The sequence below is a fragment of the Zeus faber genome, assembly GCF_960531495.2.
Source record: "Zeus faber genome assembly, chromosome: 13".
NCBI classification, from domain to species: domain Eukaryota; kingdom Metazoa; phylum Chordata; class Actinopteri; order Zeiformes; family Zeidae; genus Zeus; species Zeus faber.
This window is the reverse complement of record NC_137198.1, coordinates 19,547,302-19,575,261: the sequence shown is the minus strand read 5'-3', so window position 1 is coordinate 19,575,261 and position 27,960 is coordinate 19,547,302. Positions and strand designations below refer to the sequence as shown.

The 27,960-nt window shown below is 47.8% G+C and overlaps 1 protein-coding gene across 1 annotated transcript in view; it reads right to left on the bottom strand.

Annotated features, from left to right (window-relative positions):
- The window catches only part of LOC307238899 (CD109 antigen-like), a 32,488-nt gene extending 4,528 nt beyond the window's left edge, over positions 1-27,960 (bottom strand). The window contains exons 1-33 of the mRNA XM_080012053.1: positions 27,907-27,960; positions 26,385-26,492; positions 23,863-24,498; positions 23,557-23,609; positions 15,158-15,678; positions 13,970-14,087; positions 13,802-13,868; positions 13,643-13,706; positions 13,301-13,397; positions 13,092-13,208; positions 12,941-13,000; positions 11,462-11,547; positions 8,850-9,010; positions 8,727-8,755; positions 8,377-8,613; positions 7,840-7,942; positions 7,682-7,752; positions 6,913-7,037; positions 6,415-6,517; positions 5,782-5,886; positions 5,626-5,688; positions 5,306-5,485; positions 4,622-4,780; positions 3,834-3,909; positions 3,539-3,644; positions 3,278-3,395; positions 3,023-3,139; positions 2,583-2,801; positions 2,290-2,431; positions 1,175-1,351; positions 928-1,009; positions 320-551; positions 13-184 (exon numbers count right to left, since the gene is read on the bottom strand). Of these exons, the coding sequence (XP_079868179.1) occupies positions 13-184; positions 320-551; positions 928-1,009; positions 1,175-1,351; positions 2,290-2,431; positions 2,583-2,801; positions 3,023-3,139; positions 3,278-3,395; positions 3,539-3,644; positions 3,834-3,909; positions 4,622-4,780; positions 5,306-5,485; positions 5,626-5,688; positions 5,782-5,886; positions 6,415-6,517; positions 6,913-7,037; positions 7,682-7,752; positions 7,840-7,942; positions 8,377-8,613; positions 8,727-8,755; positions 8,850-9,010; positions 11,462-11,547; positions 12,941-13,000; positions 13,092-13,208; positions 13,301-13,397; positions 13,643-13,706; positions 13,802-13,868; positions 13,970-14,087; positions 15,158-15,678; positions 23,557-23,609; positions 23,863-24,498; positions 26,385-26,424 (4,636 nt within the window). The 5' untranslated portion in view covers positions 26,425-26,492; positions 27,907-27,960. The remainder of the gene's footprint in view (positions 1-12; positions 185-319; positions 552-927; positions 1,010-1,174; positions 1,352-2,289; positions 2,432-2,582; positions 2,802-3,022; positions 3,140-3,277; positions 3,396-3,538; positions 3,645-3,833; positions 3,910-4,621; positions 4,781-5,305; positions 5,486-5,625; positions 5,689-5,781; positions 5,887-6,414; positions 6,518-6,912; positions 7,038-7,681; positions 7,753-7,839; positions 7,943-8,376; positions 8,614-8,726; positions 8,756-8,849; positions 9,011-11,461; positions 11,548-12,940; positions 13,001-13,091; positions 13,209-13,300; positions 13,398-13,642; positions 13,707-13,801; positions 13,869-13,969; positions 14,088-15,157; positions 15,679-23,556; positions 23,610-23,862; positions 24,499-26,384; positions 26,493-27,906) is intronic.

Sequence of the window (27,960 nt, the reverse complement as noted above, 5' to 3'; positions counted from 1 at the left end):
CGAATAACTCACCTTTGTAGTGGGCTCTCTTCTTGAGCTCGTCCAGCACAGTGCCAGCTGCAGGTCTGTTGGCCAGCGCCAGCGCATACGCCACCAGACTCAGACTGTAGTTACTGACCGCTTGGCTGTGCACACTGCTCTCTAGAAAGCTCACGGCCAGGGACACATTGCCCCGAAGCATGTCCTGCACGGCAGCGGTGGAAGAAGTACTCTTAGACCTTCTGAATCAAAAGTACAAATACCCTGACGCAAATGATTCTAAATGTGAGAGCGAAAAAGCCCCGCACGGACATTCCCACCGAAGTGAAGCCTTACTGACCGCGTAGCTCTGCTCCTCCAGAAGAGCCATCAGCACGAAGGCGGTGAGCCCCACCGCGCTGCCGTCGTGGCCTCCCTGCATCTGCGTGTGGATCACCTGCCCCACCTCGGAGAACTCCCCCCTGGGTCCCTGGCGGCCCGCCAGCCAGGTCGCGGCCCGCGAGAGGACTCTCTGGTCCACCTGCATGAAAGACTGAGCCTTGAGGAAGCACCGCAGGACGAACGCCGTCAGCCTAGGAGCAGACAAGCCGGGGGGAAGGGAACGACACGCTTAATCCAACCACATCTGAGGACAAATCTGTGGAATTACTCTCACAGAACATTATTCCCCTAGGTCAGTGATTCTCAACCTTTTTCCTATGAAGGACGCTCAATTTGATACGTCAGTTTGTCTCTGGGACCCCGTTCTGAGTGGACTGTTGTTGTTGGGCATGGTTGCGTCCAAACCTCCATAACAGCCTATACATAACAGTGAAACTAGGATCAAAACAGCTGGGGACCCCCTGGAGCTCCCTGGAAGGACCCCTGGTGGTCCCCGGACCCCATGTTGAGAACCGCTGCCCTAGTGTATATAACACATGCATAAAACGGTAACCAAGTTCTTCGTACCATGTGCTGCCAGAAGTGTCGCTGGCCCCAAAAGCACTAAAGGAACCATCGTCTCGCAGGAAGGAAAGCTCCCTCTGATAAGCTTGTTAGAAACATAAAATACAACGTCAAACATGAAATACAACGTCAAACATGAAATATAACGTGTACTGTGACTCCCTTCCAAGCAGCAGACGCAATAGACAGGAACGCTGGACTTAAGAGCCAAAAGACATTCTAAAGTCATTAAGGCGGGATCTGTGACTACCTTCCTCCATAATGCTGAGAGCTCTCCTCCGGATCTCCTCGTTGTCCCGGAGGGACTTGTCCAGGTACTGGAGGACGTAAACACTGGCCGCAAAGTGAACCATGTTCTGTTCCCCGCAGCTGTGAGGGACACGGACCAGAGAGTCCAGGGTGCCGATGGAAAAGCCCAGGACGTCACCTGTATGGAGCCAATAGATTCGAGGGGAGGGGACGTTCATGTTTTGCGCAACGTCTCGGCTTTTCCCTAAAGATCTGTGCGTGATTGAGCTTTTTGAGGTGAAATGACAGCCTCGGGGGCGGGGGGGGGGGTCAAAGGCCTGTTTCTCCAAATTTAATATCACATTTGTCACGCTTTTTGCGAGTCATTATGGCTTCATGCTCCCCAGATAGGCCGCTGGGACCGGGGGGGGGGGAAGATCGGGGCTTGAAGACACGACTTGATGTTTTTTCAATTTGTACCATTTGCTGTGTTTGCCTGTTTAGTGGTTCAGTACGAACTGAACCGCTACAGCGGCATTCCCGATAATAAATAAGCCATTCAACTGTAGCGACGGCTAAAATTGTGTTCAAAGGACAATTTCACGGTTAAAATGGCCACCAGGGATGTCAGCGCGATGGTTTATGTTAACAGACTACGAACAAAGGAAATGTAGTTGCAAATCGGAGAGCACAATACCTCCATTTGAGGTAGTCGGAGGTGATGTTTAATACGACTGACAACCACATCAAAAACAGGAAGCCTGTGTTTGGATCCAACCTCCACGACCATGGCAACATGTCTCTCTCCCATAACAAAATGGCGAAAAAAAAACGCACGCTGCTCAGCCCAACGGAACCGGACCAGCTGTTCAGAATCTACCCCGCCCGTAAACATTCTTTCATTTTGATGACTATCAGCTCCATTTTTCCTCGGCCAATATCCAAATCCTCTTTGCCGACTCGGAATCTGTTGCGAAACCCCCCCCCCCGAGTCCATCGCGTAAATACAAATTGAAAAGCGAGGCGATTTTGCCCATGTCAAAAAATCCGCCAAAAAGTAAACATGAGCTGTCGCCCGAGCGGAACCGCCAGTGGCCGAGGAGGGCAAGAAAAAAAAAATATATATGGTGCACGTACCAACCAATGCCACATGGGCCCTCTGGCTGCCCGGCACCACATCTGGGGGGAAGGAGAAGGAGACAGCCATGGAATTGTTGCGCTTTGTTGGTGCCAGCTCCAGGAACAGCGTCTCGGAGACGGACCGCTCGACTCCCTCGGGCTGTGGGAACATGCATGGAAGCAATAAAGCTTTATCATAACCGCACGCCACGTGGAGCGCCGCGCTTTCTGTGTGCCTCGCCGAGCATTCTGAGGTCGTTTAAAGAAGGAGAGAACCGTCGACGGGGGGACGGCGGGGTTTTTTACTGTACTTTAACGTGCAGCGTCTGCAGCAGGCTGTCTGACGCGTCGGCGGATACGGCGTCGACGGATATTTCCACCTCGCCGGGGGCCAGGAGCCTGATGGGGAAGAGCGCGGTGGCGACGCCCTCGCTGCCCACTGTGACTTTCCGCGCGTTGGCCGCGGCGACGTCGCTGCGGCCGGACAGGACAAACTCGTAGGCGTCGCTCTGAGCCACCAAGAGTATGACCTGCGGGCGGGGAGCGGCACACGGGGCCCGGCGGGGTGGGGTTGGCGCCGGGGAGGGTTGGATGAGAGAAAAAAAAAAATTCCAGAGAATGGAATACTGTGTTGCTTATAGTTTGGACTAAAATGGAAAGAGAGGAGCTTAGCATGTACTTAGCGGGAGGGAGAAATAAATCCCTCCCCCGGGAGAAGGTCATAGGCTGGTGTTTGTTTGTCCGTCGTTACCTCGATGTCCCACCGAAGACGGTTGGAGACCTTCACCTCCAGGACAATCTCCTCACCTCGAATGAGGAATTCTGGGACATCTAGAGACAGGGTCAAGTCTTCTTGGGAAACTGTCAGCTGCAGAGCAGAGGACAAAGCTCTCTAAGGTTAGAATTAAAGGGCCGGGTTGGCAATGCAGTGACATTATGACGATTAGAGTTTGTTGGTGAAGACGTCTCAATGAATTATGCCGGCAAAATAGTTATTTATACGCACTCTCTGTGCCGCGGCTGTGAGGCCCGGTCCCAGATTCTCTGACATCACCAGCGCCACGGCGCTCCAGGAAGTGAGACGGTCCGGGACGGTAAACAGCGGACTCGTCCATGTCGAAGTGCTGGGGAAGGGTGGACGGCATGAGGCGGTGTATCGGTGAAGTGGTGCACAGATCCACTGGTTAATAGTGACAACGGTATTTGCCGGGAAGGAAATGTAGGAACGCACGGCGTACGCTTCCCCGGGGGAGGGGGGGGGACTCACCTCATATTGGCGTCCAGCCACAGCCAGATCACAGTCGAGCCCCGGTGCATCCACTGGCTCCAGTCCATTCCTCCCGTTGCATAATCTCTGACGGAATCTCTGACCTCTGACGGGTGAGAGGAAGGCGACACAGTTTTTACACATAACATGCAGGCCCAGACAAAGTTATATATTAATGTCCACAAGAGGGACTCATTTAGCACTTGCAGACAGGGACATTTAGCACCGTGGCAACATTGATTTGTCACATAAAGTGAATGTCAACATGAGCAAAATGCATTATTTAGGGTCGTACCAGTTGTAGATTCATTGTGCCGCTCCGTCATATGCAGTCTGCCATTAGTCAGCACCGTAGTGGGACATTCCTGAGCCTGTACAATGACCGTGGGTGTTAAGGCAGGCTTTAAAACCTCATTGTCCCCGACGTAGCATCTGATCAGGTTTATAAAGCGCCGACGCCACAATAACATTTTTATGGCAGTCTACTACCGCTACCGTCACGACCCACGAAATAAAGGTCAGGCCTCGCCTTGGGATGTAAGTGACCGAAACAATCGGGGAGGGCGGGGGGGTTCTCCAGGGACTTGCGGCGAGCTGGGTTTCGATGGCGGCCTATTCTACCCTTCATCATATGCACTAGAGGCAGTGAGTGGAAAAGGTCGTCCGTAGATGATCGACGTGTGCGTGGCTTTGTCTCCTCTCTGTCACCCCCGTCGCAAGCCCCCTTCGCTTATTCACCGATAATAACCCCCCTAGGTGCAATAAGCCTCCTTTACACCTGCGACACTAGAGTTACGCGCCATTAGAAACAGCAGCCGCCTCCTAACAAAGAGGGTCGATTTCTTACATCCAGTTCCACCGGTTTGGCCGGAAGACTTCTGACACCGATACGGTAGCTGGCTGGGAAAAGCCTGTTCCCAAATCAAGAGATCAGGATGACTGTGGCTTAAAAGTGGTGCTCATAGAGATTATAATGCCCAAAGTCACAAAAACAATGCTTATTCAGGAACATTCGCCATCGTTTCGGGAAAAAAAAAAGGGTCAGAGACCTTAAAGGCTCCAGTCAGACTACGGTGCCGCTACCTTCTCTCCCGTGAATGCCCGCTCCGGCAGCGGGAGAGCATCACCGCCTTCGGCCCCAAACACCTTGATGGCTACCCGCGCCCCAGCTTGGAGCGCGGTGGCAGTGAGGGACACCCGATCCCCCGGCCTGGCCCGGTCGCTGCTCCAGTTTAGAGACACCTAAAAAAAAAATAAAAAAAAACAAAAAAAACACACCCATTAAAAATCAGAGCCGGGTGGAGCAGGAGGGCAAGCCTCCCACGTCAGCAAGGTGATTTTGTCTAACACCGGAAAGCTGCTTTTACGGTCCCATTTCTTTTCCTTTCGGCTATTTTAGGACTCCTCGAAGTCTACTCAAACTCCTCATAAGTGTTGTTTTTTGGGTTTTTTTAACCCAAAAAGAACAAATTTAATTTCCTTTTACGTTTCTTTACCTCAGTGCTGGAGCAGAACTTTTTTTGGTACGGGGGGAAAAAATGACGTGAAAAAGTGTACACTTTCTGTGAAACTTGAAGCCAATTATATGGGATTGGAGTTTAAACAGAGCGCACAGTACCTGGTTTTCTAAAGCTCCTAAAAACCACCGGCAAAATAGATTTTTTTCCCGAGAAAGCCGACGCTAGAGCGCTCTTTCACCAAAGCTTTTTTTTTTTGTCACGAACAAGTCGGAGTAAACTCTTTTGTAAAAAAGAGAAAGCGGGTTACGTTGTTGCGCTGCCGGACGGGTACGTGCACGCTATCGCTGGCCACCTCTCCATCGGGGAGGACGCAGTAAACGGTGAGGCAGACCTCCGGAGACCAGGACGCTGTCGGGGTCAGAGAAAAAGAGGAAGAGGAAAAGGAGGCCTCGGTCCCAGCGGCCAGCACTCGTCCTCCAGAGCTGACCTGAGAGTAGAAAGACATAGGAAGTGACCCAGTGAACTTTTGAAAATAAAATAAAAAGACTATTGAAAAAACAGAAATATTTGACTTTCTATAATAGCATGCTAATTGTGACGTTAACTTGTGTGTGCGCCTCCACGTACCACATAGTGCAGGTCGCTGAGTTGAAAGGTGCTCTCCACCTCTATATGAAGAGACAATCCAATCTGGGATATTTAAGAAAAGAAAAGACAGACGTCAAAATGGCCTGAACCATATTCAACGACTCAACGCATCCTCCGGTAATCCTGCAAGGTCACCTGTGCGGGCAGGGAGCCGAGGGGGAGGATCTGAAGGTATGATCCGCTGGGCGAGGTGAAGTTGCGGTGGAGCTCCAGAGTCGCCTCGCCGGACATGAACGTGGCCTGCGTGGGGCACAGCGGGTTCAAAGCCTGACCTCCGAAATTCAAACCCCCGGCCCGCGACATAACTGGTTCACACCGAGGGACCGTCGCTCTGATTTTTTCGAGTCGCAGACGCCTTTTGGAGATCTTAAGAGAAGTCTCTTCGTCCTGTCTGAGACTCAGGTTGGTTTGAGATAATCCCGAGTCTTAAGTGTCGGCTCCTATGCTTGTGTGCTAGGATCCAAAGACGTGTGATCCCCTGTGATCCTGCTGAATCCTATAGTGTGTGCACGACCGGGACGGAAGAAAGTCTCGAGACTCGTGATGCCCGTCGCCTGAAAGTCTTCCCAAAGTCTTTTCGTGTATCCCTGCCATGACTGTACCGTCGTAATCAGCTTGCGGTGCACTCTGTGCTTGGTGATCACCACCGTTACCAAATCAACTCACATTTATTTTAAATGGCAACTTTAGTGCTCATGCGCAAAAGCGTAATATCTTCAATCCAGTAGTGCTTTTGAACAAGGGTTAAAATAACAAAAACCCACATACCTGGATGAAAAGCGCCTGCACCCGATCCCGTAACGTGAACCGCACGAGGACCTCCCCGTCCTCGGGCACCGACAGAGTCACGGTCGTGGCGTCGGCCTCCATGCTGTCGGAGGTCCTCTGAGCGACGCGGACCGAGGCGGAGCTCATCAACTCCAGCGAGTTCAGGGGCCGGTCGTACCGAGAAACCCGAAGCTGCGATCGACAAGGGGCGGGTGAGGCTCGTCTGGCGGGCGAGACGCAGCGGCAAAAAAGAACCAAGGTCGGCGCTCGCGGCTCACCTTGGCAGAGAAGCTCAGCGACGGTTTCAACACGCGGGGAACGTCGCGGAATAAGAGACGGAATTTGTTCCTGTTGAGACGCACCCGAACCGTGTGGTTCACTTTCAGTCCTATGAGGGAGAGAGAACTTTTGGACAGAATTCCCAGCGCCACTTCCTACACAGTATATGTGGAGTGGACAGACAGCAGTTCGGGGTCAGTGTAGCGTAATGGTTGGTACTACAAACCAGTCGAGCGCTCCGTAACGCAGGCGTCGACGTGCAGGACGACGCCATGCGGTGAGCTCATGTCGTACAGCGGCAGAAGCCCGTCTTGGCCGAAGAAAAACTGCGCTGAGCCGTGTATCTGAGGAATCCGGAGAGTCAAAAGTCTGCGTGTTTTAAAACAGCGGCGGCGCTCCGCCCGTCTCGCACGGGTTCTGACCGGAGGTGGAGCGGGACTCACCTCTTTAGTGTCGTTAAGGATGAAACGATCGGCCAAGCTGGGAAAAGGCGACGCTGCAATAGCTGTGACGGATAAAGTCCCATGCACTGTCTTGTGTCCACTGAGGTGTCTGTAAAATTCAAACAAGATCACCAAATCAATATATATATTTTTTAAATGTTCTAAAATAATAAGCGCTCTTCCAATGCCCGAGGACATATATTTTGCACTTCTTTATGCTTTTAGGAAAATCACTGCATAACACTGAAAAGTATTACTAATTATTAGGCAGTAATTAAATGGTGGTTTACAATTATTAATGACCTAGAATTTAAATGCCACTATGTGTTCCATTGCATCGATTGTTTATCGATTGCTTGATTTTCCTGTTCTGACTGATCGATGAATTTATTTTTTATTTTTTAATAGAAAGAACCCAATCCATCACACCAACCGCCCCCCCCCCCCCTTGTGCGAAATGTCAATTTAAATGAGATGAAGCGAATGAGCAAATATGAAACTTTTGTCACGGTCCAGTAAAAGGAGTTTACTCACTGAGTTCTGACGGTTCCCGAGATGTCCTCGCCCTCCAGAACCTCTGGCTCCGTCCTCAGAAGCACCTCGAACTGAGGAGGCTCTGCAACGGCAGACAGAAGGAATGAGAGGGAGCGCGGTAATAACGCGTATCTTCTCGATGAGTTCATATATTTCTTTGAAAGGTTACCAGAGTTCTCCACAATGAATATGCTCTCGCTGGTCAGGCCCTGTGGTAGAAGAAATGCAGCCAAACAGAGACGTTTATTTAGCCGGCCCTTTGCCACAAAGGCCTGAAAAACCCAGACGCGTATTTACAGGACAATTCTACGCACTCCAGCCCTCGCCAAACCCTAAGAGGTACTGAAGAAGAGTAAAGTCTACAAAGACGGAGCTCCGCTTCCGTGACGGTGGAGGCATGCGACGGGTGCCAACCGGGTGGAAGCACCACGGCAAGGCAGAAAAACGGTAAGCGGCCCGGGCTCGGCGGAAACCTCACATCCACTGTCGCGCTGATCCTCCACCGACCCAGGGGAGGAGTCTGAGACAAACTGAAATTTGAGGAGACGATTCCCAGGCGGCTCCCCGCGGGGCCCCAACTCCGGACGGTGTCCCCCCGGGGGTCCTGCGTACGAAGAGCAGCTCTCAAGCTCTCCGGCAAAAAAAAAAAAAAAAAAAAAGCACTTTTCACTTCGTCTTTGTTAGAGGGACGGGGTCAGAGACTCACCCGCACAGAGAGCTCCACGGGCCCTGCGTAGGGGCGGTTGTCAGACCAGACGGACACGATTCGGATCCGCACCGTCTCCGCGGGACGGTAGCTCCTTCTGTCCATCTGCATGAAGGTCCGTACCGTCCGGCGTTTGAGGTAGAGGGAGGTGGTGTCGGTGAAGAGCAGGTGGCCTCCTTGGTGCCCGCTCACCGCCAACGTGGAAAGGGCACTTGGGCTCACGGAGCTTTCAGGAACCTAGACGATCGAACAGACAGGATTTTTGAAATACCTCCAACAATGTCGTCGCGGCCACCGTCCGGCATCTTCACCGGGCCGCGCTATGCGGGTGAAAAATTGAAAATACTCACCGGGGGGAGAGTGAGGACGCCAGTTAAGCCTTGAGAAATGAAACAATGAGACCCAAAACATACCAATCCACAGAGTATTATCTGTATTTACTTGAATGGTCAAAACACTGGACGTAGCTTTACCTCCTTGGAAGGTGTCACTTGCCAGGGCTAGACTGGTGTTGCCCTGCGTGACCCGGGCCGTGACAATGACGGGGTAGTCAGTGTGGACCATGACGGCCAGCAAAGTGGGGGTCCCACTATGAAGGACCTCCGGAACCGAAATGAGGTACAGTGGCTTCACACTGTGTCGGGGGGGGGGTTAGAGTTATGAAAGGTTACATAACTCTAAGGATGGCTTTCAAGTTAGAGGAACCACCTGTGATTGGGGTCCACGGTATTTGCAGTCATTCCAAACGAGTCAACACAAAAACTCGAGGGTCCTAAATAAGAAATCACTGACCTGGAGGAGTCCTGAGCAGATCCTAGTACAGCCAAACGCACGACTCCAGCCCATACCGTCAGTAGCCAATTCCCATCCATGTCTCTGCGCCTTCTGCACACGCGGCAGTGTGGAGTTTCCTGGTGAGATCCCAACGACCGTCTGGGTGAACCATGACTTCACCTGTCCCCGGCACGTGATTAAAAAACCCCTCCTACGGTCTCACGCCGAAACCCCGCGGGAGATTTCCCTCACTCGTGCACAAAGCCATATCATGTTTAACTGCCTCGGCTTGGTCCAGGGCAGAAGTTGATCCCACCGGGAGACAGAGAAGGAGAAAGGAAAAACTCCTAAGACACACACATCCGATACCTGCGCCCAAAGGCGTGCTTCCTATTTCGCCTATTCACAAGCGGACATTTCCCCAGTGCTTCCCAACAGCATACATACCTTGACATGCACGCTCTTTGGCTATTGGTTTGTTTGGACAACCTCTGAAAAAGAAACGTGAGTAACGAGAGCCCGCTTTTCCATGGGCGCCACCCAACCCTAGCCTCTCGCAGTCGTTTCATCACCGCGGCCGTCTAAATGTTGCTATCGTCGTTCAAGGATTGCTGCCGCCATGGAGGGCTCCCTCAGTTTATGATTCTGTCGCATTGTGTTGCTGCGATACAGTCAGCTCTGTAAAGAATCCTGTAGGCGTGAACTTTCCATTGCATTGCGGGTGAAGTCAAGGCAGGTTTATTAATGTAGCACTTCATCATAGTAGTCTCCAAGGGAGACTATATATGTATTGATGATCTGTGTATAGTTAGATGAAATGCACTGTGGGTAATTACTAAAAACGTCAGCACAAGACAGTATAAAAGCATAACTGCAAGTAGTGAATTGTATTGAACTATTTTTTCACCAGCAGGTGGCAGTAGATCCAAAGCTAAGAAATTTCAGCCCCTGGTACTGTATATTTCACTCCACTGATGTAAAATACTATGCAAGTAGTTACGACGCTGCAAGCAATCGGTGAGTTTATTTTGTTAAAAAAAATCCCTTATTTGATACTTTAGCTTGCACTTCAACAGCCATTCAATGAATTTGCGGTAGTTGTGGTCAGTAAACTACTGATATGGATGAACATTCACAAACGATAACAGCAACCTCAGATGGAAAAATAACCTCCAGTAACCAAGAAAAAAAAATCTATCAATCAATCAGATATACTACCAGAAAATAAAGTGATGTCTTAGAGAAAAGATGAAAAATCGAATGTTAAAAAAAAAAGAAAAGTTGTGAATAGAATTTTGGGACTTGCAGTGTAATCCATCCAACACAGACAGTGTTATGGATTACCACTTTAACTGTATGACGATAGGTCTCTAAAATGGTAATGATCATGTCGTGCTAGTGTTCATTTCTTTGGTATCACTTTATTTTCACACGTTACATATAAACATTTTTTACACAATGTGTAGATCACAAAAAAAATAAAAAATAAATGTCCTAGATGCTTGAAAAATATGACTTTGGCCATCAGAAAGTGCAAACTCTTGGAAAAACAAATGGATCCACTTAAGGATTCTTATTTATTTCACACATTTTAGTTGTGCGTCGTTGGTTGTCACCATGTTATCGCTGACATCTAACATATCAGACAGCGCTTCGATATGATTTTATAGGCAATCCCTACTGAACGAAACGCATACTGCCTACTGAGCCAACAGAAGTCTATCACAGTTCAAGGACATATTTACAGCCAAAATATGAAGAAAAAAAAAAAGTGCAGACAAAAGTGCATATTAACAGAGTGATTAAGGAACCAGCATCGCTCTCGCTAAAAAGCACAGCATCAAGGCCGGCTGTGGTATGTTGACACCCAGCTGGAGATGGTGCCACAGATCTTGTGGGGGACATGATGGAATACAGTACTGTCTCATTTCATCAGGACCATCTTGTGAGGACTATCTCATCAGGATCATCTATAAAGAACCCTCTTGTGAGGACCGTCTCATGAGGACCGGCTCATGAGGAACACGCGTAGGCACACTATGGCAACTCCACCTCCATGTACACTCTGTCCCACAAGGAGGGAAAACAAGGCTAGTACTGCTGGATTTTTTACTTTAGCCAAGGACACCCCTAACTTTCAAGCAATGACTGCTGAAGCTCAAACATACCCCAAACGAAACGAATACAGTGGAGCGTATATCCTCCACAAGGCATCTGAAACTCCACAGGGCTATGGTCAGCCGGTTAAACTGAATCCAGTGCTTAAGGACCAGCTTTGCGGGATGCGTCCGTCTGTACCTTCGGCGGTCACATCTCAAAGTGACGGTACATGCTCTCCACGTAGCTCAGCACCCGCTGCCAGTCAGGTCCCCCTGTCCTCAGCATCTCCTCCACCGTCTGTAGGAAACAAAAAACAGTCCGCTTGAGACTTTCTTAAAAGCATTTAAGCCGCGCAGGTCCACTTGACACGCTTGCGATCCTCAAATGCAACTTCTTCCGTCATCATTTAACTGCAGATTACGCACAAACGGCCATAACAACGCGTCCCGCCCGGAAAAATCGCTCAACACTTTCCGACGGTCAAACGGGGGGCACCGATAACTACGTTTTGGAAACCACTTGTTCCCTTTTAAATTTCAGCAGACCTATTCTTTCTTTTCTTTTTTTTTTTGTTTTAATCATTAAGTCCTGGCAATTAAAGGATTGCAAAAAGAAAGGAGCGGGGCTGGGAAGTCAACTCTAATGAGGCAGAAATTGAATATGGTGCCAAAAGGCTTCGCTTTGAGGCCTCTACATGTGTCATCCTCTTAAATCAGAGCAGCAGGAATGTGTATTTCCTAGTCTCTCTCTCTCTCACACACACACACACACACACACACACACACACACACACACACACACACACACACACACACACACACACACACACACACACACACACACACACACACACACACACACACACACACACTCTTCAGTAAGAACCCACATTGTCTACGACCGTATTAACTCTTTCTGATGGTTATTTTAATGATTTCAAGAGGTTGGTAAGGACACCTCCAGTGGAAATAGCAATTAAACATTAATATTTCATCAAAATCACTAGACCGGTCAGCCACAACAGTACAACCACCACTAATAACCATAAATATTGTGTAGGTCCCCAGCATGTGACCAAAACAGCTCTAACCAGTTGAGGCATGGACTCCACAAGACCTCTGAAGGTGTCCTGTGGTATCTGGCACCAAGATGTTAACAGCAGATCCTTTAAGTCCTGCAGGTTGTGAGGTGGAGCTCCCATGGATCGGGCTTGTTATTCCAGCACATCCCACAGATTCTCCATCGGATCAGACCGTAACTCCAACCATCCACATGATGTAGAAGAAAACGTGATTCATCAGACCAGGCCACCTCCTTCCATTGCTCCATGGTCCAGTTCTGATGCCCACGTGCCCATTGTAGGTGCTTTCAGCGGTGGGCAGGGGTCAGCATGGGCACTCTGACCGGTCTGTGGCTACACAGCCCCATACGCAGCAAGCTGTGATGCACTGTGTGTTCTGACACCTTTCCATCACGGACTGTTCACTTGCTGCCTAATATATCACACCCCTAGAAAGGGGCCATCGGAACAAGATGAGCAATTTTATTCACTTCACCTGCCAGTGGTTTTAATGTTGTGGCTGATGGATGTATAGCTCAATGCACAACATAGAAAAAATAAAATTTATCATAGGTAATAAGGAGAAGAGGCTTCAGACAGTCCTGTAAGTTGTTTTGCTGCCAGACTCACCAGTGTTTGGGTGATCCCGACATTCTCTCCCGTCTTGAAAGCTAGATTGAGGTTCTCCCTCTAATAATAACAACGATGTAAAAGAAAAGTATTAGAAGAAGAAAAACACCCATTGTTTTTTTATTTTATGCTGTCGCTGTGACGGTCAGACCTTGTTCTCTGGGCTCAGGGTGGAGTAGGGAATGTGCGAGGGGAGGTAGGTGTGGTACACGGCGCAGAATGCCAAACCATCCGCCCAGCTGCTGCTGAAGTTGGTGATGTCGATGTTCTGCAATGACGTGAATTAGTTACTCAAAAGATTGAATTTAAAAAAATGTGAAGATGAAGCACTTTAAAAGGATCCACGCCCGGGGTTCGCACCTTGTAGCCCTGCGTACGGTTCTGACACCAGCGCAGCAGAGAGTTCCTCTTGGAGCCGCCGTGGCGACGTAGCAGCAGGTTGAAGCCGTCCTGGGACCTGACAACGGGACCAGAAAAGTGTTTTATTAAAAAACAAAATTAGAAAGGCAGTAAAAAGTCTAGTCTTTTCTCGGAGTCTAAAGGTCGTTTTAGAAATCTGTAGCCACCAAGCAGCTCTTCTTGCTGCCAAGGCATGAGAAATAACCTTAATGACATAAGAGGCGCATTTCTATTAGATAATAAACAATAACATTGACTTCTGGGGGTGCGTACACTTACGGGCTCAGAAGAATGTTTACTCACTTGGTGGGAGGCAGCTCAGTGAGGGCAGAGTTGTATTTGTTAAGTAGAGACTCCTCGCGTTTCCCTAAAAAAATACATCATACACAATGATGGGGTGATGATGATGGGTTTTCATGATGATAAAGCCCATTGAGAAAACAACCACTGGCACAAACGGACCGGTTTGGGCGCTGGACAAGCTCTCCTGCCAATCCAGGCTCCTTCGCCCTTTTGGTTGGTTGGAGTTCTGGAGAGAAAGGAAAAGAAAAATGACCAAAAAACATCCATTGAGTAGGCAGTTGAGGCGGTAGATGAGACGCGCATGAAGGATCAAAATAGCAGGAGTACCTGGGGCCTTAGCTGTCTCACCTTGGTTGCATACGAGGCCGCTGTGCCAGTGTTGGACTGGGTGGTCCCGTTGTGCACGACGTGGGAGTCTGATGATGGGAGTACTCTGGAGAGGCTTCTGCAATATTTAAAAACACACACACACACAAACAGATAATACAGGAGAAACACTATTGTGGCCGATCCAACTGTATTTTTTGTTTTTTTTTAAGTGTTTTTGTAAATGGTCCACTTGTCCACTTCAACTCCAGCGGTGAATCAGACGATTCTAACAAAATCCCTGCGTAGTGGCCCCGCAGGGCGAAGAGAAAATGGCGCAAGTTCAACAGCAACCGCAAACACAGGCCTTACTCAACTTGGTGATTGTTATCTGCTTTCCATTATGACAGCAGAGAAAAATGTAGGTCTCAAGAGTAAAACAGAACATCCAATTAGTGCAAACCTACATGCGCACACACAGAGCAGGCAAAAAAAATAAAAAATAAAATAAAATAATATTCCCACAACTAACTATTTTGCTTTATGGGCGTTTTCGCCTCTGTCATTTTATTGTGTAGCCTCGTCTCTTTGCACATTTCTTGCGAGGTTGAGGCCGAGGTCTATCAAAAAAACGAACAATAAAACAAGGCAAAAAAAACCTGGGAACAATCAGAAAGGCGGCGCAGAATCCTGACACCAGCCAAGATAAGGTCAGGCTTTGTCAACAGAGAAGGAGACAAGGAGGGAATATCATCAAAACCTGTACAGGCCTGATACTCTGAGCCTTTGCCTCGCAGTATGAGGTACGATAAAATCCAAACTAAATGTTTCAATTTGTGAATCTGTTGGAAAAAATATACTTTGTTCGGAGGTTAGGCAATGATGCAACCATTTTCCACTTAAATTAAATTCCAAACAAATGTATTGAAATCATTTCTATATTAGAGATGGTAGATGGAAAAGTTGGCAGCAATTCTAATTATGTACAAAATGTCAATAGATCGATATGGAATCGTATCGTGAGCTATATCATCGCTATCGGATGACTCGAATCGTGACCCTTTATCCAAACTAATTGTGAGATCCCGTCCAAAACTGAGCACTAGTTTTGATACCATTTTAAAATAACAAAACTCAAATCAGCTTTATTCTCCACAGTGCTCCATTAGGGATTCTGTACGTACTGCAGCCGGATCAACTCATTCTCACCTTGATCTCTCAGTGGTCGCTGTCCTTTGTGTCTCGTTGGTCCGACCCTTGTCTTCCGTCCTGCCCTTGTTGGAGACATTTCTCAGGAACCTTTTGGCCACGCCTAAAGAGTCTGTTTTGGCCTCCTCATGCTCCTCAGCGACGGGAATCTTTTTGACTTCGTTCCGACTCCCGCTCTCCGTCCCTTCCCCACCCGACCTGGACGTGCCCACCGCCCTGACCCTCTCGCTCCTGTCCGAGTTGCTGCTTTCAGTGCCCGGCCTGCCCTGGGCCTCTATGCCGGGAGCCGGGGTGAGGGCCGCCATCTTGTGCTGGTTCTCCGTCAGCTCCCCCCTCAGCGTCGCCAGCTGCACATCGGTCTCTCGCTGCCGCTGCTGGGAGGCGGCGAGCTCCCGTTCCACTTCCTTGTGGGCCGATCGCAGCGCTGTCAGCTCTTCCTCCGCCTCCGCTCTCAAGCGGTCCGCCACGGCCACGGCCACCTGGAGGTCTGCCTGGAACTGCAGCCACTCACTGCGTTCGGTCTGTAGGGGAAACAGTGACTTACAGTTAATGTTAAAGGAAAGGGTCCCTATTTTTCAACCAATTATTATTAAAATACTGCTTCCCGTCATTTATAGCTGTTCATTGCATAACTTCACTGAATGCTTTGCTATTGAGTAACATACCACTCTGCTACAGCTCACTGTGCTTATAATTTAAAACTAGTTTTTGCAATTGTTATTGTACATTCAAAGCGCAACTTTGTTTCCTGTAGGCTGCCACTAGGAAGCGGCGCAATTCCCTGTTTCTAGTGTCTTACGTTTTCGGGGATGTGGCCAGAGAGTGAAAGTGCCAATAAAACCCAATTTCGCAGGTAATTTATTGTTGGGTTTGCCGCAAAGCATTATGAAGCCAAAACGCTTCGGTTGGTGGGAAAAAAAAAGAAAACAACTCTGAAGGCAAACGTCTCTAAAAGAAGCACATTCTATTAATAAGCTTTAAGTGTGTTTTAAGTAACCAGTCACCTCAGATATAGTTTCACCCCAATCAGACTTCACATAGATGAGCCCTGTTCAGAGAATAAAATCTCAAACGATCAAATATCCGTTTGGCTACCTGTTGAGAAACACAAGGTTGAGCAGCAAGCCTTAGCACGCAGGAAGGAGCGAAGCTGGCAAGTGAACTCTAATGAGGCACCCAGAACCACATGCCAAACGGCTTTTGAGGCTTTGCTTTGAGGTCATCTGCTTGAATCAACAACAGGAATGTGTATTTCCTTATTTCATAATCGACACACTGGCACTTTTAACACCAACATCAGAATGAAGAAGCAAAATGAGTCCGAGCAAGGCTGGGGGGGAAGGGTATATCAAGCCTAGTCTCCAGATACATTCCTTCATTGTATCTTAACCCTGAACATGCACAAACCTTGGCCTTGCCGCTTCGGCACAACAGACATCAAAAGAGGTTTCGAAGAGCGACGCGAGCCAAGAGGTAAACGATAACAGACAGTTTATGAAAACAGACAAAAAACAACTTAGGAAACCATCTGTATAGAAAGGAGGGAGAAAAAAAAAATAAAACAAAGAAGAAGGAGGAGAGACGGAGGGAAATAAAGCAGTTGAAGGCATGCACAGACTTCTATCCGTGGGCCAGTGAATGGAGGCATGGAGCGCGTTCCAGTGTGTTGAAATGTAACCCACAGGGAAATGGAGGGAGAGGGAGAGGGAGGGAAAGAGAGAGAGAGAGAGAGAGATTAAATGAAGAATGGATGGAGAGGGAGAAGAGAAGAGCTCCCAGCCAAGACGTTCCCCTCATCTGACCGGCGACACACAAGACCGCAGCTGGACCCCATTACACTGGACGTGGTCTTTCCCTCCCTCTCTCTCTCTCTCTCTCTCTCTCTCTCTCTCTCACACACACACACACACACCCACCCATCCACATTACATGTACTGGCAGATCATATTTCTCTTGCACACACACACTTCTATTCTGTTACACATATCTTCACTGAACCGCACGGCAACGCTCTTACCGAGCCACTGTTCTCAAATAAGTTAAAAACACGCATTCCCTGGCAAAAAGAACAACAACATATGTCGAAAAGACTGAGATGGTGGATAGTGTGGAGCAAAAGATGGGTTTATTCCTTATTTGGTAACGTTCTCTATCAAGACTGCGCACACACGTGTAGACAGACACACGGCCTTGGAGGATTCATTCTTCACTTGTAATGTGGCTGTGGATCCAAGTAGAGCATGTCTGCTTAAGGAAACAGGAAGGGGTGCTCCTCACTTCACACTGAGATAAGGGTGTTGATTCTGCCACACACACACACACACACACACACACACACACACACACACATACACACACACACACACACACACACACACTGACCCAGTGCCCCACTCCAGGCAGCCCAGATGTGGGCTCACACACACACACACGCACACACACACACACACACACACACACACACACACACACACACACGTGTCCAAACTCCCAAAGCATACCCAATTTCCTCAACATTGCTCACAATTCCTGGGAGGAACCAACCTGTGTGTGTGTGTGTGTGTTGCAAGTTTTTGACAATCTGTCACTACAGTATGAGTTCACCTCCACACCCATCCTTCCAAACACATACTAAAGGAAAACAGCCCAACTCTGTCATGGATCTTCAGCTTTCTAGTCTTAAAAAAAAAAAAGAAGAAAAAAATATAAAACTTGTTCAGCACATATTGAACAACACAAACATTAATATGTTACTCTGTGGCGTTTTTTTTTTTGTTTTTTTTTACATGCATGCAAAATGACCGCACCCAAGGCGCGCTCTCCTATTGGTTCAGTGCCATTTGCTCTGCATTGCAAATTGGACACAGAAGCACATGTGCACACCCGCTCTGCATGAAAACTGTACCTTGCAGATAGAGGGTTTACAGAATATCAGTCAAGTCTATATTTTTTATCAGCCAATCAGATAAAAATATTTTTAACATCTTTTTTTTTTTTTTTTGAATTTTCAAAATGTTTTGGCATACATAATACAAGATCACCATAATGTTCAAAACATAAAACCACTCTCCAATTTTACAAGTCCTACACCCAGTGTCCCAATCAGACTTTGAATAACCTTCCATTCAGTTACATGCTTGCAGATGAATGTGGATACAAGCATTTGAGCAATAAATAAATAAATCTATATTATATTGATTTTCTTTTCCCCAAGTTAATTTATAATTAAGTTAACATTAATCCTATTACGGTTAAAATAACCAAAATGCTATTTCCAACTAAACATGTTGTCAAAAAAGTGTACAGGAAAAAAAAAAAATAATACAAAATTGAAGGCAGTCCAAGATGTATTGTCGAGAGTCTGCGAGTCGGAGGAATTAAATTACTTTATTTTTCCAGCTGTTGAGCTGCTTTTTTCCCCATGTATTCCAATTCAGAGCATTTCAGGTTGTCTAATGTTGGACCATGGCCCTTTGCAACACCTACTTGCTTTCCATATCTGGCATAAAGAGCTAGAAGACAAATAATAAATCATAATTTGATCTTTTCTATTGCAGCCGAGACTAATTAATTAAAAGAATGTCGGATCGGACCCATTCCTGATCTATGTATCAGTTTGGGACCTTATTGAGTATGGACTTGCGGCGGAAAGTAAAAAGAGGGACTGGGAGGGGAGAATGAGAGAGACCAGCAGGTGTCTGGACATCATTCCTAGAAGTCTGCGGTATCATCCACCTGAAACCATTTCAGAATCAGGGATCACAGAGCACAGATCACTTGACTAGTTTGAACATCCCAACTGATAAAATGTAACATGGCCTGATGAATTGGCAGATGGGAACACATAGAAGAAGGTGCATGCTCTGTATTGTTAGGAGGCACCAAGTGGCAACCATTAAAACCCAGAGTTGAAGCCAAAGCGGAAGTGATTTAAACTGCATTTCAGCTAATAGCCGCAAGATGCTACAGAAAACTCAAAATCAGTCAATGGAAAAAACTTCTCACTTTTTTTTTTTTTTTCATTTATTTCTTCTAATGGTCTTGATTTAAAAAAAAATGTTTTTGATTCAATGAAGATGAAGATATCAAGGCTGAAAGAGAGGTATATCTGGAGATGTGGTTGGCTTGATTGACAGGTCTCTCTTCCTTCCTCTGACTGGTGGTTATTTATACAATTCTGGCTCTGTTTCCTGCCAAGATGGTGACGAGTGCGACGCCAAACTGGAGGCTTCAAATAGTCTCTTCAGGAACCTTTGTCTGCCATCACAGACAAAGAGCGCGAGGTGACTTCATGTCCCAAAAATGACAGTTAAGGCAGTATAACAGAAACAGCGTGGAAATAAACGGTGAAGGTTAGATCTGCCGGAGCAAAAAAGATGTGAAGTAGACCCTTCAGACCAAATGAAAAGATGAGAAGAAAAAAAAAAAGTGGAACGATAACAGTGAAAAGTGTGAAGGGAGGGGACGAGCAGGAAGGGAGGTGAGAAGCAGGGCCGAAGTTGTGAAGTAATTGTTTGGAGCTCTTCAGCCCCCAAGGAGGGGTGGGGGAGCTCTCTCAGTGAAAGAGAAAAGGAAAACAAGGACGGGGGGGACGGGGACGTAGAAAACTGAACCCTGACAAAGACAACACCCTGATGCGTGCGTGCGTGTGTGTGTGTGTGTGTGTGTGTGTGTGTGTGTGTCTTTTGTGGCTCACAACACACACAACCACACCGTTACTCGGTCAGTCTGTGAATGCCCTTCCATCACCAAACAAAACACGTTCCGTTCCCCTCAACACTGGGGTACGACACCTCTCCACAAAAAATAAATAAATAAATAAAAAGCCCCGAAGGCAGCAGAGCAGACTGCGGCAGGGCGGCGCGTAAAGCAAAACTCTTCACTCTGGAGCTCAAACCACCCTGACGAGGGCCCCCGTGTAAATGCCGTGCTGGGCTCACGCCTGGACTTCAGATGCACGGCGACCTCCCATTAGTACGACCGACATCCCCTCGTGAGATCTAGCTGGCCAGGAAGGGGTTTCGATAGCCCCCACAGAACAGAGCAGGGGAGAGGGAGACGGGCGTCGAGTATAGCCAGGGGGAAGAGAGAGACAGGGTGTGGGAAGTAATAAGGTACGATTGGCAGAGTGAGAGAGAGAGAGAGAGAGGGGGCAGACCGGCAGAGCCTGCCCCTCATATTGAACAGTGTCAATGTGTCCGTCAGTGTTCGGACCACCGTGTTTGGCAAGGCCCAACAATAACGGTTGCCGAGTTGCCCCGGGTAACCAGAATTGGGCCATTGTCCACCGCCTTGTGCGCTCCGCCTGGCCCACTGTCAACCACCTTTCATATGTTAACAGACATGCTTATGTTTAGAAACTTCCACCATGTAAAATTGGTTCGCCTGCCTGCCCACTTGGCTGCCACTTCTAAAAAGTTTGTGCCGGGCCCTGGTTGGGGAGCAGAGCCAGACAGAGGGAGCCCGGATTGGGACGAAGAGATGGAAATAAGGGGACGTGGAATAAGAAGCCGTGGGTCGGATTGCAGCTGTTGCGATCTGGGAGAGATCTGGAGGAAGCCGGGAGCCCCCAGATAGAACTCTCACAAGGGTGTGTCAGAAACTGGAACGCAAAACTCACAGGAAATTAGTACAGAAAAAGAATCCCGCCCCCCCTCTCCACCTACAAAAAACACTACAGTATGCTCACAGAATTTCTGATGTTTGTGTCAGCCCCGAGATGCATAGCTAGTGCCTGGTAGCGAGAAAAGGAGTGTAATGACATAAAGCGATCAAGGTTGATGTGAAAACCTTTTTGGGGATTAGCTCCTCAGTGAACTTCCCACAGAAGATACCAGTTAAGTCAAACCGAAAGCGAGCGGCGTGGAACGGGTATGAGGTTAACAGAGAAGCATTACGACGCCTTTCTCTCTGGAAGAAACGGAGAACCTTGAGAGTCAGGAAGAGGAGGGATCGGACAGAGAGAGGGATGATACGAAAGGGTTTCCTTCTTCTGCTGGGCCTCACAGGACGAGCGGAGGACAGGAAGCCCTCCATTAGCGGGAACCTCTCTCCCGGGGAGTGTGTATGGAGAGGAGATCTGTGTGCGAGCGTGTGTATATTAAGCCTGGTTTGTTATCTCCTGGATGAGAGGTCATCGGACAAGGGGGGGGGGGGGGGGGAGTGCGGTATCATTTCCCTCTTACAGTTCTAAACTTATCCACTGAAGACCCCTGTGACGCATTTCCCATAAACAGTTTTTCTGGCACGTGTGAAAATCTGTGCTAAAAGATGAGCAGCTGGAAATCGAAAAATACCTGCGATATAAAGTGCCTTGAAAAAGGTAATGGGGCTCCCCAAACTTCCTTTCAATTGAAAAATTATAAATATCATAGAGTAGGATTTTTTCCAGCTGATCCACTCTGCCGAAAAAGTTCCCCGAAAAAGAAAAGGTCTAGTTAGAGAGCCTTACTGTGACGCCACACTTGGATTAATCGGACTGAGTCACAGAAGTCAGTGGCTGAGATTGAACACAGTGTTTATTGCCCAAAAAATCTCCAAAGCATTGCATCACAAGGGCCTTCCTGGAAGAGTGGTGAGGAAGAAAAAAGAAAAACATGTCCTCGCCTGTAAATAATTTGCAAAACATCACTTGGAAGATCTCTCGCTCTCTCTGATGATGAAACTCAGTACCACTATGGCGGTGGTTACTTATACGATCGGAATCTACCGATCGCAAAGCAGATTTCGGTGCCATACCCGAGCTGTCGATTGAAATATCCGCCCTCCGGTGCACTGAAGCCATCCACACGCCTTCACTAAACATTATGGGTTGGACTGGCAGTACTTGCGGCAGTACAAATCTATGTTCCTCTGTATGAGGCGCTGGCGCTTTCCTTTCCCGGGCGACTTCTTTGCCTTTGGTCGAGAGCCGAACAGCGGCGGCGCTCGTCAATGTCACATTACGGTGGCTTAGCCAATCAGATAAAACAGATTCAAGATCCAAGAGATTCAAGAGAGGCGGGTCGTAAAAGTTTTCACTACCAAAAATGTCCTGTTCACAGAAACTGTCAGTTATTTGTTAACATGTAGGATGTGAAAAGTATATCAAAAGTAATGAAGGACAAATGGGGTTAGTTCATAAAAATAAAAAAAATCTCTAAAATAGCCCTAACTTAAAATGTTGGGTTTTTTTTTTTAACAAAACTAAGAATAGAAAAATTTACATTACATTTAGTCATTTAGCAGACGCTTTTATCCAAAGCGACTTACAAGAAAAATAGCCCCGATCTATTCATCTGTCATTCCGATCATGTATTAAAGCCTGTGAAAAATAAAATGACATCGTTTATGAAACGCAAGTACGTTTTGGGGTCCTCTGTGTTTCCTCTGAGGGAGCGATCGGGGCGCAATTTGGGAGAGTGTGTTGGAGGGAGCGATCGCGTGTCCAGTTCATCTAAATAAAAACATTGTGCTTATATATTAGCTGTATGATATTTTACTGAATTTCCTTATTAAATGGAAAAAACAAATAAATAAAAAATAAGCACTGCAGTAATTGGGACACTCTCTCAGTCACTCTCTTACCCCCCCCCAGTCAGCTATTACCACAAATAGAATCTAATTCTGTGGGAAACACTGAACTCTAATGGTCTGATGAGACAAGTGGAACTTTTTGGCTTAGCGCATGGCTTAAATCCATCACCCAGATAACATCCAGATCCCCACTGCACGGTGTGAGGGTGGTAGCATCACATGATGAGGGGGCTTTTCGGCAGCGGGGACTGGCAAGATGGTCGGGGTGGATCAGAAGAGGAATGCTGGTGCACAATACTGAGATATCCTGTATAAAAACTGGCTCCCCTCTGCGCGAAAGATTAATCTGGGGAGGAAGTTTGTCTTTCACCGGGACAAGGACCCAAAGCACATTGCCTGAGCAAGGCTGGATGGGCTGAAAATGAAGAAGATTTATGTCCTCGAGGGAGCCCGTCAGAGTTGTGACCTTAACCCTCATCCAACAGCTGTGACAAGACCTCAAAATTGCTCTCCACCTCCCCAAATAACCTGGCAGACCTTGAGCAATTTCCAAAGAGGAATGGGTGAATCCTGGTCATAATGTGACATTTCAGTTTATATTTTTAAGGGTTATATAATATGTTACAATTAATTATATAGTATACTTTTCGGGGATTGCACTGCGAGGAGGAGTGTGTGATTGTCAAATTGATCAGGATCCCAGGTTCTGACAATCATTTATGTGGGAAAAAGAAAATTCAAGGAACGGTGTGTGTGTGTGTATTGCTGTTTCTCGTTTGAATTAAAGATGTGTGAATTGAATTAGAGACGACTGCCAATACGTCTGCCGATGATTCATGGAAAAACAAGACAAACGTATGAATAAAATGTTTCCAACATCCTACCTGCAAGTTATTCCTCAGACTGTTGACCTCCGTCAGAAGGTGCTTCAGTAGCTCTGTGGGCAGAACGCATCAGAAAATCAAGGTTGTATACATCCTATCAGATACATGATATGATGTATGATACATGAATCAGAAATACAATAAGCGTTAAGGGTAAAAACAATCAGCCTCTTCAAGCATGAGGATAAAAAACGTTAACCTGTTTTGTATACAAGGATAATATTAGTGAGAGGCTGAGGCAGCGATTCAACAAAAAGATGTAAAAGTGTCTTCCACATAGAACTACGTCAGTGTCAGCACTCGTACCCATGGCACTGCAGGCTCCGCCCTCATCACGGGCAGTAATGCCCAGCGCTGTCCTACACTCCTCCAACAGACTCTGCGTCTTCTCCTCCTGCGCCGGGCTGCCGCTGGCCGTGCAGCCGCCCAAGGGCGACTGGCTGAGACCGCTGTCCCGTTCCCTCCAGCCTGGGGTGGAGGGTCCGGCCACGGGGGAGGTATTATCTGGAGACACGGGGGTTTTGGTCGGGCTAACCGGGACAAGCCTCCCCTGGGAGGGCTGCGCCCTGGGGGTGGGGGTGGGGGTGGAAGTGGAGGGACCCCCGTTACGGCCCAAAGCCCCCTGTCCTGGAGGTGAGCCCGCATCTTGAGGTTTGTTCGACGCCGGGCTTGATCCGGGTCTCACGGTCATAGGGGCGATTGGGCTGACGGGTGGGGTGGGCTTCCAATTGGGCGGTGGGGAGCCTGTGGCAGGGGTGGTGGTGGGCTGGGGTTTCTTCCCAAAGGATCCCGGATGTGGGAGTTTGCCTGGGGCCGGGGCTGTGGTGGAAACTGGAACCGCCACTGGGGGTTGGGGAGTACTGGTGTGCATGAGTTGGGAGACGTTGGGCACCTCTGTCACCGGAGACGTAGGGGGTGTGTGGAAACCATCCGTATGGCCTCCTACAATATATAAGATAGAAGTACATAATTATATCTGGTATTGCAATATTAGTGCAGGATATAATGCTTGGGAAAGAACCCTTGATTGTTCAGCAGACAAATGCAGTTATCAAAACTGGGAAATGATTGCTCCAAAAATGGTCAATTCTCTTCAATTCCACATCTCCAAGGTTTTTGTTTGCTATATGGCTCACTCCCAAGTTCACTCCCAGGGCACTGATTTATGGCGCTCCAGCATTATGTCAGAAAGGCTAAAAGTAACTTCACTTTTAAAACTGATAGACGTTTTGAAAGCTACTGCAAAGTAAAACGACAGCAAGCCACCACAAGTCCATTACATCGCTGGCGTCCCACCGCCTGTAACCTCAAATTGCCCCCAGGAATCTCACCGACACACAATACACTATGCTTTTGAAATTGAGAATTGGCAATTGTATACATTGCAAAAACATTGTCAAATATTGGTTCACAAATGCACGAGTACAGGTTCAAATATCATTAGTAACAAAATGCATGCATCGCAGACGGGGTTTAATCTAAATCAGGACTAAGATACTCCACCTTATAAATGAATCCAGATTTTAAAAATGTCTTTCGGAGAGGTTGCTTAATTTAAGATAAACAACTTCTAGACTGTGAAGTCCGAGACTCAGCTAATGAAGGACTAGTCAGCTGCTTCTCTCTGGTCTTAGTTCAGTTAGTCCATTTCCTCTAATGTCAAGGTCGACCTGGAGGCTGCGTCCATTAATCCAAAAATAAACCTGCCCGAGGCAAGGTTTAATTTAAGCCTTCACTTAGACCTAGATTAACTTCAATGCTCCTCCTGGAAAATCAGGCTTTTTTTTTTTTAAACCAAGACTAGGGAAGTCTGCGACAATTTTAAACCATGACAGAGAAAGGCCATTTCAGTTAGTCCAGATTAAAAGTATGAGGATATAAAATAAATTAATAAAAATTGGCCAAGCTGTGGCTGCAAAACCTCCCCCATATGTTGTAATCTATTGAATGCCCAAATCACCTTGCTCTCTCTTGCATGAAAATAGAGCCAATTCAGACTAAATAATGTTGGGATGCCCTACTGTGGACCAGGCAGTTTTCCTCTCATCTTCGTCATGCCACACCTGGCTTCTATTTCCTCATTCCAAGCATTAGTGGCATAATGACTTATTGGGGGAAAAGTCTATCTGTGTATGTCTCTGTGCGTGGGGGCATGTGTGCACGTCAGACAACGTTAGGCTTCCTATGATTAATCCGTCGCCCTTGGGCTGGGGCCGGGGAATTCTGCCGATTCATCACAGCCGGGCCCAGCGGGAGGGGTGGGGGGGTTGAGCCAGAACGAATTACACTGGGACACGAGGAGAATGACCGCTCACTGTGCGGCGCGCAGGAGACCGGCCAAGATTCCCGTCGGCGCTCCAGCCGACAGTACAGGCAGACGTACACCTGGTTCTCCTTTCGCTGCCCTCTTCATTATCCCCTCGGTGGTCTTCCCCCTCACTTTCTTTCTTTCTTTCAACCATGTTGCGTCTTCCATATGACGTCTGGTTTTTTTTTTGCATGCTTCTTAATATCTATTCTCTTCTCACTACCCCCACCCCCCACCCCCCACTTCCTTCCTCCATTCCCTTTCCTCTCCTGTCCTCTCCTCCTTGGAGCAGATGTAGAAATATGCATTTGAGCCTTGAGGGGTGCTGGCTTTGTTCTCTGAGAGTGTGTGTGTGCGTCTGTGTTTCTGTGTTGTGTGACAATTCAAAATACTTTCGGAAAACAGAGGCAGAGCTATGGAGGTTCAGTGCACAACCAAGGGGGTGGTCGGATGTGCATGCGTGTGGTATGTGCGAGAGAAAGGGGACAGTGTGTGCGAGCGAGCGAGCGAGCGCAACGACCTGGGGGTCCGTGGCCATCCTTGCTGGAGAAGTTACCCATGGTGCACTGAGGGAGGCTGGCGGCGTACTGTTGGACCCCTGCAGCTCGTCAGCCCGCGTCAATCTGAACTGAGCGGGGACACACGCACACGCACACACACACACACACACACACAGTGAGATGGTCTCACATGCATCTGCAGCCTTCCCCATAGGGGCGGTGCAGGCATGCACTCAGGCCTTCACAGTGATAATAGATGACGATAACAGCTGACATGGAGAGGTAAACAATAACTTTGCTGGAGCCATTATAACTCCTTCCCGGACAAAGCGAAGCGCACAAACAGTCATTTCAGCGCGGACTCCTTTGAATGATCATTTCGGCGCTGCCAACGAACAACAAGGTCTCTGCCTCACCAGAATAAGCCTAACCAAAATCACAGGGATGGGTGCCTCTGCAGGAAAGGCAGCTGGCGAGGAAAGGTTCGCTGCCTTTGTGAGACTCGGCTGCCGACGTGTCACTCGGTAAAAAAAAAAAAAAAAAAGATCTGTTCGATTTCATAAACACTTCAGTCGTGTGAATCAGAGGGCCCTCTGTGACTGACGAACGGGAGTCAGAAGAGTCGCTGTCGGAATTCTGTCAGAAGTGTTTGTCGAAACGAGAGAAGATAAAAATCCCACACCAAATTTGAGTTTTTAACCCTCTCGAGAAGGGTTGTTCTGGCAGACGAATGCCAAGTCGAAATCACTAAAATACACTTCTGTCAAAGTGATTTGCTTCACCAGTCACATTCAATATGAACTACGGAAGATCCCTCGATGTTGACTTTCATCCTCAGTCATTCTTTTCGGTTTGAAAAGTCTCATTCAATTGTTCTGTTGCGGGGTTTTTTTGGGGTTTTTTTTTTTGGACGGAGTGACCCCACGACTCCCGAGTCATTTAAGGGATGCGTTCGCTGGGAACGAATCGTTCGCGAGCCTGGCGTCGCCGGGGAGCGCACGGTGGAGCTGGCGTTGTGCGGCTTGAACCAAAGCTCCCGGACAAACGACGGCAAAGCATTTTCACGGAGCGAAGCTTTTAAGGACGTGCAAAATAAACACCCCCCCCCCCCCCCCAAAAAAAAGAAAAGAAGCAGAGTCCGGACTGAAAGCAGAGCCAGGTAGGAATGGAGACGCCGCCGCAGTGATTATCAGCAGCGTTTAGCCGAGTCCCACCCCCCTCCAAATAACACCTAACACTTCTACAAGTTCTTCAACTTTTTTTTTTTAGACACACACACACACACACACACACACAAAAAACAAAAGCGAAACTTAAAAAAAAAAAAAAAAGGGTCAAACTTTGAAACATCATATTGTCTGGTCGCCTCCAAACACGAGTGCCCTCACGAACCATCGACGCTCGGATGAATAAGTTCATACAATAGTTTCCGGGCTTTCCGTATTAAAAAAAAAAAAAGAAAGAAAAACAACAGCGCATTCCCAAAACATAAAAATGTTATATCTACTTTAAAAAAAACAAAAAAAAACAAGGGGAACGAACCCGTGTGTGGAAATAAAAGAGTGGGACCTTCTGCTCCAGCGTCTGCTTCTGTGG